This window comes from Gouania willdenowi, chromosome 5 (assembly GCF_900634775.1).
Source record: "Gouania willdenowi chromosome 5, fGouWil2.1, whole genome shotgun sequence".
NCBI lineage: Eukaryota > Metazoa > Chordata > Actinopteri > Blenniiformes > Gobiesocidae > Gouania > Gouania willdenowi.
This window is the reverse complement of record NC_041048.1, coordinates 23331082-23344987: the sequence shown is the minus strand read 5'-3', so window position 1 is coordinate 23344987 and position 13906 is coordinate 23331082. Positions and strand designations below refer to the sequence as shown.

Genomic DNA, 13906 nt, shown 5'->3' with positions numbered 1-13906 from the left:
CATATAAAAGCAAAACAGGTCTGTGTGTGTGCGTGTGTGTTGGTGGAGCGAAAATCTATGTCTGTTCGACCTGAAACTTTGTCAACGGCTTCCACATAGCCTGAGTGTGTGTATGCATCATTTTGTGTTGCAAAATGTTCAAAATGTTAATTTCAATTTTAAGATTATGGCTCCCTCTCGGTATTGAGCGCGGTATTGAGCGTGGTAATGAGCGCGGTTTGTTTGGGTTTAAAAAAGGTCAATATTAAAAACCAATATTTAAAAAAGGTTTTATACTTCTAAAAGTTATTTAAGTTAATATTTCATGGTTATTTAAAATGATTCTGTGATCCCAAACTTTGATTAAATCACGGGTCATGTAGTCCACTTCCTCCTCCGCCTCCATAACTGTGCTCACGGGAGCTCTCTGAAGAACATATATTGCAGGAAAATACATCAAATGAAAAAATATATATAAAAATGAGTAAAAGAACCAACACATTTATCATGCGCATGTCCTATTGAACCAGGGAAATCGCACACACTATTTTATTTTGCACTTGCAAATAAACCCCTTTATAACACTACAGAGTACAGAGTATGTGCACCTCTTTGTACATCCAACCTTCAAACATACTCATTTAGCCATAATTGACAACTCTACTTAAGCCCCCACATGAATGCATACTTCCGACGGGCACTGTACTAATTATTATTCTTTTGTTCCCCATATTTTAAACAACTTGTAATTTTAAAAAAAAGTCCTTAAACTTTATCAACAAATATTATGCATTGTGCTAGAAAGCAACAGATGGTTTTTATACAATTTACCAGTTTACAAGTTGTTTTTTAACATTCAGACATTAGCAAACAAAAAGAGCTTCAGGTGGTACTATTAGTTCTGTTGTTCCTCTTGTTTGTGTTCTGTTATTTAGTGGAAGTATCTGGAGGAACATTCATGATGTTACCAAAGCTACTTCAATGGACTATAATGAGCAATCTACAGGCAAGGAAAGAACAGATTTCTTCAGTGTAAGATCCATTACTTCACAATAACCGTTTTGAGAGAATTCCATTATTACTTCATCTGGGACATGCCGATTTAAAGACACAGCTAAAAGACAGCTGTGAAATTCAAATGAAAATAAGACCCTGCTGCAACTGCCACACGTTTATTAATGCTGGCTTAGGCAGCAGTTGTATTTTCATACTTTTTAAAAAAATATATAAATTCTTCACATTTCTCTGCTGGATATAGTAACAGGCCCTGAACCAATTGTGTGTTGGCACCAGCAAGAACCACCAAACCACTCGACCTCAGGGCTATTTCAGAGATGGAGGAAAGATGAGCCTTTATTTAAAATCTGGATCGAGCAATCAAGTGCTGTTGTTGATGTCCTGCTGTTTGTGTTTACACATGTGGGTGAACATGCCTGTTTATTTGGTAAGGCTCTTCAGTAAACAAGGTGTGTGAGTGCAGGTTTGTGTGTGTTTGCACTTTGGTGTGTGTACATGTGTCAGTGGCCCTAAGGGGGTGTCTCAGCCTCCCAACAGTTAACCATTAAAGCAAAAAAACATATGGATCACAAAGGGTAATAATTAGAATTACCTAGACACATGCACGAAAGAAAAAATACACTAATACACACACTGAGACATGTGGTGAATCACCTAAAAGGTTGCTTTAGGTGTGAATTTCAATGGAGAACGTTGGTCCATGAAAAGGCAGAGAGTCTGTCAGCTTAATTTAAATTGACCTCAAACACTGGAACTGTCTACAGCACTGATGCTAGGTTTCCACAGCAGTCTGTGTGTGTGTATTCCTATTATTGGCTTTATTTAGGCAGGTGTGAAAGCATCCTTACATTCAAGTATTGACCAAAGAAGTGAAATCTCGTCTGATATAATGTAAGGCTCTCTGTATGTTTGTGAATTCACCAAAAAACTAGGGATGCACCGAAACAAAACTTTGCGGCCGAAGCCGAATAAAATATAAACGCTTGGCCGAATAAATGTTTATTGAATATTCTGACATTTTTTAAATATTCCAGTAGCATTTGATTTCAAAAAAAGCACAACAAAGTTTTTCATTTATATTAGGCCTTCAAATAAAACAAAACATGCATTCCAAAAAAACTTAAGTGCATTAAAGGTATGATGAAAAAAAAAATCACTTTATAATGGTTTTGCTCCAGTGATATACATCCATTTAGCCTCATTTTCTCGCTTGCTCCCTCCTTTGTTATTTCACATTTTGTAAAAAGCCAGCACCAAACGGGCAAGTTGGATTTTGCCCACATTGGCAGGTGACGTCACCTAACATGCCTCCTAGAATGTGAGCTCCTCCCTCTCCAACTATCCAACAGCTAAAACAAACACTGCGGTTAAATATAGAATATATAATATACTTTATTGCCATATATGTAAATGCAAACTGAACTACTGGACGCCCAAACTGCACTACACTTTTCTGACTCAAAATCACTGCACGTTGTTTGATTGCGTCATTGCGTCACATGCTACTATTCGGCCTTGGTTTTAACTCACTCCACCACAGCCAAATGTGGCTTTTTTTTTGCAATATTAGACAAAGACGGGAAACGTAGACAGTCTATTCTTTGTGTAACCTCGTAGCCTTTTCTTATACTCATCATTTATACTGTTTCCTTAGGTATTTGTGAATATTTCTACTCTCAAACTTCCGACTAATGTTTTCTATTAATTTACTAAAAAAGGTGAAAACATTTATCAACAGGAAACTAAGAGACACAACTTGTACTGAAGTTAGCAAAGCACACAAGGTTGTATTTGGTACAAATCGAGAGCAGTGTCGTCTTGATCAAGGCTTGTTTCATGGTAGTTTTATGGGATTTGTTTGGCTTGCATTGATACTGAGCTTTTAAAAACACAACAAACTAAAGGATCACTATCGGATACAAAAGCCACTTGTTTCAAAATGCTTGATAAATAATCTTGTCGAAACCTCAAGTTTTCATAGCTTTTTGACACCATATTTCAAAATAACAAAATGTTTTACGTTAAAATCTAGAATGAGTATTGTCAACTGCTGAACAAAATATGAGAAAAACATTCTAACTATACATATCGGTAGCTTTAGTAATTACATTTTTTTAATAACATTTGGGACACAATATATACAGTAAATTAATATTTGGTGATATTTTGGTGAAAAACAGACTGTGAACCAGGACCTGCCGGAGGGAGTAACGTTCAACAGGTCAAAGCCGGTGGGGAAGATGCCTCTGGAGCTCCTTGACCAGTAGAATTGACTGGAACTGATTGGAACCACACACAAGCACTGGGATTGATAAAAACAATCACATAACAACAAGAAAAGGTGTGGTTTTATCCCTATTCACCTTCAAACAGACACAAGAAGCAATATTTGTGCTCCAACCCACTAACAACAAGCAGCCACAACAAAAGTTACTTTGGAAAATCAGCGATTAGCTAAAGAGACAAAGATGTGTACGTTTATTAGAGACAAAAAGCTGTCTTTATGGTTTCAGAGATCCTTCTTGATGTTAATAAGAAATTGCGCTACATTGTCTACACTGAGTGCTGAATCATGGGTACAACTGATTGCAAGGATCACAAGACTGAGACATCACATGGTACCAAAACTAAATATATTTTACAGTCTTTTTCTCTGTATCATCACTTCCTTCTTTTTCAATTTTATTCCTGACAACAAAAAGAACACCGTGCTCTAGTCTGGACTCCTAACACAAGTGTGTAGTTAGTTCGCTCTAGAAATGACAATATCTGTCAACGCTTTTCAACACTTGGAAACTCATGGATGGCATTGGTGAGTGAAGGAGGGGAAAAAACAAAGTGTGAGCCACCAGAGGAGCAGGAGCAGGGATTTGAATGTTTGTGAGGTGGTGAAGGAAAATAAAGCCTGCTTATTTTCGTCATTTAAATATGTTGTAAAAATGCCTCAAACGACTTCTAGTTTATTTCAATCCCTGGATGAAACCAAATTAAACACAAGGTGCAACAAACCACAGAAACTAAAAAAGAGAAGTTGGAAAATAAACATTAACGTGCAAAGACAAATAAATTAAGGTACGATACCAGGAACACCATTATGAAAAGATTGAGCAAGTCTTGGTTAAAGCAGAACTAAGTAACGTGCTTAGCGCTCTCCCTAAAGGTCACTTTTGGTTATGTCACAGTCGAAAAAACTCCATAACCCCCACCCCCGCCACCTGCCCCACCCCACAGCTACATGCGCACCTTTGCTCTCCCAAGACGGTAACAACCGATCACTGAAAAATCTTAATACAACAGTGACACTAAGGGTGCTTTCACACATATAGTCCCATGTGACCATGTGAACAGTATGAGGAAGAGAGACAAGTAAAAGAAATGAATGATGTGGGAGTAATACGGAAGGGAGTGTGGAAATGTGTCTGTGTGTGTGTGTTTGTGTTGTGTGCTGACAAAGCGGCTCTGAAAATGGATGGACGGATGGATGGATATTTGTGTGTGTGCTGCCTGATGGAGCGCTGGGTTGCGAGTGTGTGTGCGTGCTGTTGCGCAATCACACACACTAAGACGACAGTGTGTGTGGTTGCTGTGTGTTCCTGCTGAGCTGTCACTGCATGGAGTTGCTTCGTTCCTCGGACAAAGGTCTTCTCTGTCTTCCTTTTTGCTGGCTCCGCAAAGATATAAGTTTGAGAAAAGTGAATTTGTATACAACCGTGTGGTCAAAATCTAGTATTAGTTTGTATTGGGCTGCCGTAAAGCAGTACGTCTTGGCACCGGGTCGGAGGCAGGAAAGTTACAATTGCAGTTTTCTGGCCAGAGACAGAAGGGAGAGATGAAAGACCCCCTAATCACCCCATAAACACTTGTATTACCCTCACAGGGACTACGAGAAGGATTTATTAAGGTGAAAAAGTTACTTAGTTCTGCTTTAATAGTTATATAAAGGAAAGATTTGTGCTTTCGAAATTATTATAATTCTCGAGAAAGAATACATCCTGTTAGCCGTTAGATAATTTTTGTGCATAAAGGAGCCAAAACATGGAATGAAATGCTTGGGTAGTTGCAGGGGTAGTTTTGACAGAATGAGAGAAAAAGACATTTTTGGATATTTTATGTGATTTTATGCTAAGCTAGTAACAACTAGCTAAAGCTGCGGAATGGACAATGCAAACTGCAGCTTTCAGACCTGCACCAACATGAATGTCACAACTCAAATCTAGTATTTTAGATTTTTAATTTGGACTTAGCATCTCATGGCACTGAATAGCATGTGGTTGATGGAGACTTGATAAGGGAAGACAAAATCTGGGATGGACCATTCAAACAAGCTAGCTGTTCAAATGGAACAGCATGGTAGAGTAATAATGGCTACCATGGTGATTCGACCTCACAGCCAGAAAGACTTGACTGTATACTGAAATCAGCAAGTCAATCTCTTATTACAAAAGCTGGGAAATTAATGCTGAAATGAGCCGTGTATGGACTAACAATATAAAATTAACAGCTAATGTGGGAATGTGAATGAACTTAATACATTCTACAAGAAAGAAAACATTCAATATGTATGTGTGACACATTTTGAGGGGTCTGCTCGAGCTATCCTGGCTTACAGTAAGAGCTAGGGGACGTGTACACGCTATACAGAAAGGTGTCTATGCTAACAATACAGCCATGTGGTACCGCATAATATGAAATCACCGTGATGTGGATTACTTCTTTCTTGTGCAAAACTGCTGTGATTTACGTCTTTCTTAAAACTCACATATCCGGGCGGACATCTGCAGAAAGAACTCTGCGCGGAGTTTGCCAGACCAGAAAAGCTCAAATTTTACGACCGCACGACCTTGTCCGCGTACCTTGTGTCACACAAAACACTGCTCAGCATGTAACAACATTAAATGTAACCCTGACCTGCATTTCACCTGCCTGGTGAAACAGAGAAGAAGATGAAGATGAGCTTAGAGGAGAGACTGGCAGACAAGCTATGAAAGTACTGACACCTCCCAGAAAGAGTACAATGACTACAGAGAAGAGCTAAGCATTGTGGGAAATGAAGGATTATACTGGAAACTACTACACGGACAGTCCGCGCAGAGTCCACTCTGCGTACATTCTTCCGAGTATGTTTGAGCCAGAAGAAGCGCAAACATCTGTTTTCCATTTTTAGCTGTGTTAAAGTATTTTTTGTACTTGTGAATTTATGTTGAAAATTCAACTGTAAGGGAATTAGTTCAACAAAGTGCTACCTGTTAAAAATTGCATTTCTGGTCAAAAATTAGAGGTAACTCAAATAATAACAATGTTGTGTAATAAAAAAAAAAGCAATTCCCATCTAGAAGTGCTTAGCTGCTTATATAAGGTAATTCTTACTCTAATTTTAAATAATTTTAACTAAAACGCATTTAGGAAAAGTTTTTTTTTAATCTTAGTTGAAACAGTGGTGAACATGTGAATGAAAGCGTGTAAACAATGCCAGTGTGACAGAAAGAAAGAATCTTAGGCAAAGGCATAGAGCATGCTGTAGTGGAGGCCCTAACAGAATAAACTGGGGCCATATCCTATACATAGCAAAAAAGAGGCCAAATCTGTCACACATAGACTACATGTAATGACCTAATGACTAAAAAAAATCTACATCCACTTTCAGTAAAAATGACTGCTAGCTAGATACAAGGACACCTTTGCTTCTCTTTAGTCACATGATTATCTCATGCTAATGTCATTGGTACAATCAAACCAAAGCTTCAAGGTACTTGGATATTAATCAACAATGCATAGTGCAGCTTTAAGTGAGGACCTTTGAGAAATTGCAGCAAATTAGATTCATTACATTTACAAACGCATTTGATGTTTGGTTTAAACATTTTGCAATCTTTGTAAATGCTGAACGATGGGCGGGGGAGAACCAGAGCTGAAAGCAGAGCCTTGTTGCCCTCAGCAGTAGCCTGACCAACACTCCACCCCCTGGCTCACCTACTTCCCCTCAGTCAGCACACACATGCACGCAAGCAAGCGGGAGAGGTTTGATTTCAGAGGAAACTGCCTCTGTTATATTTTGCCTTGAACTCCAGATGAGTAGACACAAGTAATGCGATCATAGCCAGTGAAACATGTTGGGCATGTTTAGGCAAAATCTGCTCTTGTTTATTAACGTGGAAACTCTACAGGAATAATTCTGAAATAGAACCTATTATGAATCACAGAAAAGAACATACAGTATGTAATAGTGTATGTGAGTGTGTTTTATGGTAAAGTCAACACAGGTGTCCAAACTGAGTATTTGAAATGTATATATAAGACAAAACTTAAAAAGACAAAAACACCCATAAACATCTCAGTATTTTTGTGAAAGCTTCTCATGGCAAGAAGCCACATACACATCTGCACATCAGTCTATTAACCACACCTAAGCTAATTACTCCATAGGACCTGCACTATTATCTAAAGTCTGTACTGTTGTTTTCACTGAAGCTTGGGAAAATGTAATCCATTATGTCTTATCCTAGATGAGTCACACAGACAAAAAAAGCTCAGAGTGACTCCACACACACTTGTGCTGCCGCCCCTGTGTCAGTCAGACTTTGCCATGACTATTCTCACAAAGAACAAAAGAAGAGACTTGGTTAGTTTCGACATTCCCAAGAGCCTATTTCTGACCTTTAGGTGAACTAAAGCTCCTGCTTGGTGGTGACCTTAAGATCCTCAAAGTGGCACGTCTCCCTACGTCTGAAATAACCCAAGAACACAACTGCTGTGTCTATCCCTGAGAGGACTTCTGACCTAATAAATCACTATAATATTGAGGAAAATCTGCACTGACTTTTCCAAGATGTAGTTGAAATGACTGGAGCTCAGTCTGCAGGTCTACAGCACCTTTGGAAGTCCCTAATTACCAGCTATAAGAGTTTTAAAGACAACAGTGACTCAAGACTATTCCACTGCAGCCAACTAACATAAACTGGTGCTCCCTGTCACAGTGGTGAATGAATCCTTATTATCTTTTCAGTCTCCAAGCTTGTGAAAAAGAATATGTGCTTTTTGTCTACACAGTGAACAACAATCTTCAAAGAATTTTTCTTAAAAAAAAAAACAAAAAAAAAACACATCACTTGGATGTCACTCACTGAAGTTTTTGTTTAAATCTCTATAAGACATGACACCCCCTCTTTTGAACTCAAACAACAGATACTTAAAGGTGCAGTCTTCAATGATGGAAAGCTAGCATGATTTGAGCTAGCAACAATTCCTCTAAGCCCCACCCCCTCCTCCACACCTTGTATGCACAAGCATGAATGTACATCTAATATATATAACTAAAAAAAAAACAAACAAATAATGATCTGTCCAACAGAAAGACAGTCACCTCTGGATCATATTTCAGGCACTTCAGATGTGTCATATGTGCTTAATATTTCCAAGAAAGGTGTAACGTGATTAGGGGTGTCCCGATCCGATATCGGATATCGGTCCGATATTAGCCTGGGGGAAAAAAATTATCCGATATTGGATTCAAATTTCCGGATTTTACGATTTTTTATTTTTTTTTTCAATTAATTTTAGTATTGTAGATATTATGTTGAAGGTTAAAAATTATGTAAATAATTGGTTAATAATAAATGGGTCAGTATTTCTCATATCTACTGTTGCTGACTATTTTTATTAAAGAAAAGAGAAGGAAAGAAAGAGAGAGAAAAATAAATAAAAAAAATAAAAAAATCAGTGTTGGCCGATACGCAAGGCTGGAATATCGGTATCATATCGGAAATTAAAAAGTTGTATCGGGACATCCCTAAAGAGGGGGGCGTGGGCAGGACAGGACATGAAGGCATCTTATTGGTTCTTTCCATTCAGACTGAATAACAGTGATTGTTCAGAGGTTTTGCAGTTTTACAGCTGCTACAGACCTCTGATTCTTTTCATCATTTTTCTGAATACATAGTGACTTGACTTCTCTGAGGGTGGAAGGACCATTTCACCCAGTATAAACAAAAAATGTTTCTAAACAGGATTGTGGACTCCACCTTTAAAGGGCCAAAATTAAACACTGCTAACGTTTTCCTATCTAAGGCATGTTAAGACCTATGATAAAACTCATGTATCTTCTTCTAATTTACTGTATCTACACAGGTTAAACACTAGTTACACATTAAAGTGAGATACAGTAGGTGCAAGTTTGTGTGTTTCCTACCTGTACTAATAAAGGTCTGGGAGTCTGGACAGCTGATGTCTGTCTCTGTGCTTGAGGTTTTGTGTGAAGTTGGTGGTGGATCTGGTGAACGAGGGTCTCCATCATCAGGTGGCTCAGGGGAGATGGCAGCGGCACTCCTCTCCTCATCCATGGACTTGGGCCTGGCTCTAATGGGAGGAGGTGAATGAGCCTGAGGCACAGAGAAGTGACACAAAATATGTTTTCTTAAAGAGTAAATAAAGAGTTTTGAATGAAATAGTAAAGCCTTGATTATTGGCGGGGCTTCTTGAGCAGTTAAGAGCAAAATTCGATTTTAAAAGCTGATTTTCAAACCATAGTGGGCAATCCACTTACATTATGTGATCAATAGTTGGTATAGGATCAATCATCACTACTAAATGCAGATGATGTGAACAGACTGTTTAATGCAATGCAATAAATACTTATCACTAGAGTTATGTCACCTTATGTTTGTTTGTTTGTACTTGTTTGTAATTGGAAGGAAAACCAGTAAATTTGTTTTAGTATAATTGGAAAAACATGCATTTCTATGAGGCAGGATTTGGAATTATCCACAACACATTGTTTGACTGTGAAGGTTCGTGGTCATCTAAGTCAGCGTTTCTGAACGTTTTTTGTCTCATGTACCCCCCTAGGCCTCTCTTCTGATTAGTAGAACTCCTTCGTCACTCCAATTTATTAACCTTTCATGTTTTATTTACATGTTGTTAATGGCTTGAAAATGTCAACCTGTACCTTTAACGCACACTAAATATCAATTTTGTGCATTACAATTATTGTATAGCAGAGAATATATTTACCTTGTTATTTATTTTTAGTAATGTGCATAACATTTTAGTAACAATTTAGTAGGATATTAGGGCCACAATATTGTTTATTTCATGAATGCAGTTTATTGCCATTGGGTGTAAAAGCTGTTGGATGAGCATGTACAGTGTCTGAAATAGGCTTAAAAATTACTCAGCATGTTGGAAATAGATTCATCAATGTTTCCAAATACCCCCTACAATGTGTTCAAGTACCCCTAGGGGTACACGTACCCCTGGTTGGGAACCATTGATCTAAGTCACAATAATTGAGGTAAACTTTGAGGGCAACTAGATTTAGGCTTGACTTTCTCTAAAGAAAATGTATACATCATCAGCTTTTACTTAAAAAACTTAAAATCCTCTTGGATCAGAAGTGACTTATATCTTGTGTGGGATTTTTGTCAATTTTACAGTCATTTGTAAAAATAAAAAGTCGATTACCAGTAAGCTGGTAGTCATAATGGTATAAAAGTCATGGTGGGCTCACATACTTTGAGGTCTTTCTGCAATTGCATTCAATGAAAATAAAAACATAAATTAATAAATGGTGCTCTATGTAAATAATCAGTTAACTGTACAGGTCAAAGTGTTTAGAACCAGCTGACAATCAAGCAAATGTGGTTACGCCCAGTAGGCAAAATGTGGTTTTGTGCCATTGCCAATGTATGTGTTTTTTTTTTGTATGAAAAGAATGAGTATCTGGAGAAAATCCCCTCATTAACTTATAAATACAGCCAAGATTCTCAGCGGCAACTTCTGATCTTAATTTGAGGTAGAAGCAGGAGTATATTTTGCATATATGTATCCATGCATTTATCCTTTTTCCAACCCGCTTGCTCCTTTTCAGTGTTGCTGGGGTCTGCCGGTGCCTACATATGTACTGTATATAATATGTAATGTCTGTGATATAGATGTGTATAGTAATAGTTTTTTTTAGGTTGCTATAAATCCAGCAATAATACAAATAATGAAATATTAGTCTCTGATTAGGTCAAAGCTTCTATTTTGAGAGTATTTTGCTATAATGTGATCAGCTGTTGGTCTTAGCCTAAACATTTGGGTGTTTATAGTTCACTCCCTCTCTCTGTCATTCTCATAATGTTGGTTTGGCCCAGTTTTGATCTTCACTCTCTATGTTCACACACTTTGTTGTAGTTAGCTTAAGCTGGACATGCAGGTGAACCAGTGAAATGCCTTTAAATTGTTTGTGTAGGCGTGCACCAGTAAAGAGACGCACAAAACCTTGACCAACATGCAGAAGAATGTGTGTGTCTGTGGCAGTGTGTGCTGTTGACAGTTTGTGGGACTCAATGCTATAGTTGCCACATTCACGCACGTCTGTGTGGACAATGGTGACGCTACAGTGACTGACGCCGCTGCATGTCTGTGAAACTGAGTGCATTTTGTTTCTAGCTTGTTTCATTCTTCTGTAATCAGCAGTTGAATAGAGGCAAGTTTCACTCAAATCGCCAGATTGTCACAAAAAGCTGAGAAAAAAATCTTTTTCTGAAAAAATCTTAGTGACTTTGAAGCAATTTTTTTTTTTTTTTTGCTTTAGCAACACCTCAACATTAGTTTCCTACTATAAAACTACAAAAACAACGAGAACGGGCTTTTGATGGCAAAATTATTATTATTTTGTTATCCACGTCAGAGTTGAATAGTTTTCTTACTGTATTTTGGCCATCCTCCAAGTCTCTCCCCCGGCATTCTCCCCACACGCAACTTCCTCCTCCTCCCGGACATGCCGAGTGTCAACGCTTGCCTTGCTTTTTGATTGTTTTCCCTCACTATCACAACACTCTCAATAGTCCACTTAATTCCACACATGCTCTGGTCGAGTGTGCGCTGCTGTGAGCTTCAGCATCATCTCTCGTAGCGCCATTTTTTGTCTTGTAAACTCCTTTTCTCTCCCTCTGAGCTCTGCCCATCATGGGTGATCTCTCATCCAAAGGTGCGCTGTTGCCACCTACATGGCACCAGTTGGTCACTACATCATGGTACAAGCTCGATATTCACAGGAGAGCTTTGTCGCACTTTCTCCTAGCAACCCCAGCCAAAAACACAATTAACGTCTTTAGACGTCTTTGGCAGTCAATGAGTTAGTGTTCACTGCTCACCTTACCCTCACACACACACCTTGGTCAGTCATGATCAGTTGAGCGTGTTATACTTGTGTGTTCATGTGTACGTGGGGTGTGTGCTTTGAACATGAACACATTTACACACCACATACAGTTCGCCATATATAAAACTGCTGCCATTTGGCTTGTCCCTGTTTTGTTTGTTGCCTTGCTCATGGCAGCTTTGCCTTGATTTTAAACCAGAGAGCGCACTAAAAACACAATTTTCATTTCTGGAACCAATGCTATTTTTCAAATGTTCTCCACGGGCCAGTCTACAAAGGATGTCAGGCTGCATTAGGCCCGCGGGCCGTAGTTTGTGCACCACTGATCTAAAGTGTTTTTATTTATTTATTTATTTAAAAAAAACACGATTATTTATGTCGTTAAAAAATATAACACTACAACGGGATTAAATGATGTCAAAGTGCAAAACAATTTTATCTCTCCACAATTGTTTGCCATTGAATTAACAAGTTCCATGTCAAGCAGTAAATTAAAACAGAACGCAACTACAGAGGGTTTTCACGGCACGTCATCACCGCGTCGTCAAACCGGAAGTTGCTATATTGGAGGTACTCAGCAGGTAAACAAAGCAGATCCCAAATGTCGAATAAAATTTTTTTTGGAGTTTTATAGACTGCCAAAAGTTATAACAAATCAAGGAGAACAATGTCAAAAGTTATCAGAGGAAAGGAGGCATTTGTGGTTAGCGAAGCTAAACCACAATCTACGAGCCAGAAATCTGCCCAACATCCGAATTTGTTCAGCCCATTTCTTGTCAGGTAAGTGAATTGTTGATAGCAGCGGCTCTTAACTAATTTTCTCGTGTAATGATAATATAATTCATATCAAACTACAGCATGTGGCATTATTGACTTAATATAATCACATTTAATAGCCTGCAACAGTTCTTAAAATGTAGAGCTAAAATGTGCTGTATTTCTCATTGTATTCCAGGTAAGAGGTCTGACCTTTGTCAAAAGAATGACCCAGTTTGCCTTTGCATCCCTGTATGCCTTTGCATCTATAACGCATTTTGAGGAGCTTTTCTGTGGTTTCAGACATCATCGCAATGTTTACTTCCGAGTGCCTCCAATAAGACCGCGCATCTGGGCTACTTCCCAGAACGTGATGTAGGTGAAAACCCTCTATTCAAAAATATTTATTAAGTAATTCCACATGTCAAGTGTGATACAGTTTACGTGTTAGTGGCACAGCAAACAGTTAGAATTAGATTCATACATACTATATTTACAGTGGATATAAAAAGTCTACACATCCCTGTTTAAATGCCAGGTTTTTGTGATGTAAAAAAAATTACAACAAGATAAATAATATCACAACTTTTTCCACATTTAATGTGACCCATAACCTGTACAATGCAATTGAAAAACAAACTAAAGCATTTCAGGGAGGTGAAGTAAAAACAAAAAAATGAGAGAATGAGGTTGCAAAAGTGTGCACACCCTCTTATAACTGGGGACGGGGCTGTGTTCGGATTTAACCAATCACATTCAAACTCATATTAAATTGGAGTCAGCACACACCTGTCACCATTTAAAGTGCCTCTGATGAACCCCAAATAAAGTTCAGCTGTTCTAGTAGGTTTTTCCTGACATTTCTGTAGCCACATCTTCCAGTACAAGCCATGGTCCGCAGAGAGCTTCCAAAGCATCAGAGGGATCTCATTGTTCAAAGATATCAGCCAGGTGAAGGGTACAAAATAATTTCCAAGGAATTAAAAATAACATAGAACACAGTGAAGACAG

The 13906-nt window shown here is 38.3% G+C and overlaps 1 protein-coding gene across 2 annotated transcripts in view; it reads right to left on the bottom strand.

The window, feature by feature from the left end:
- Window positions 1–13906, bottom strand: part of mdfi (MyoD family inhibitor) — a 39576-nt gene that overhangs the window by 22843 nt on the left and 2827 nt on the right. For both annotated transcript variants that reach the window (XM_028445916.1, XM_028445920.1), the window contains exon 2: window positions 9182–9371. In XM_028445916.1, the coding sequence (XP_028301717.1) occupies window positions 9182–9332 (151 nt within the window). In that variant the 5' untranslated portion in view covers window positions 9333–9371. The remainder of the gene's footprint in view (window positions 1–9181; window positions 9372–13906) is intronic.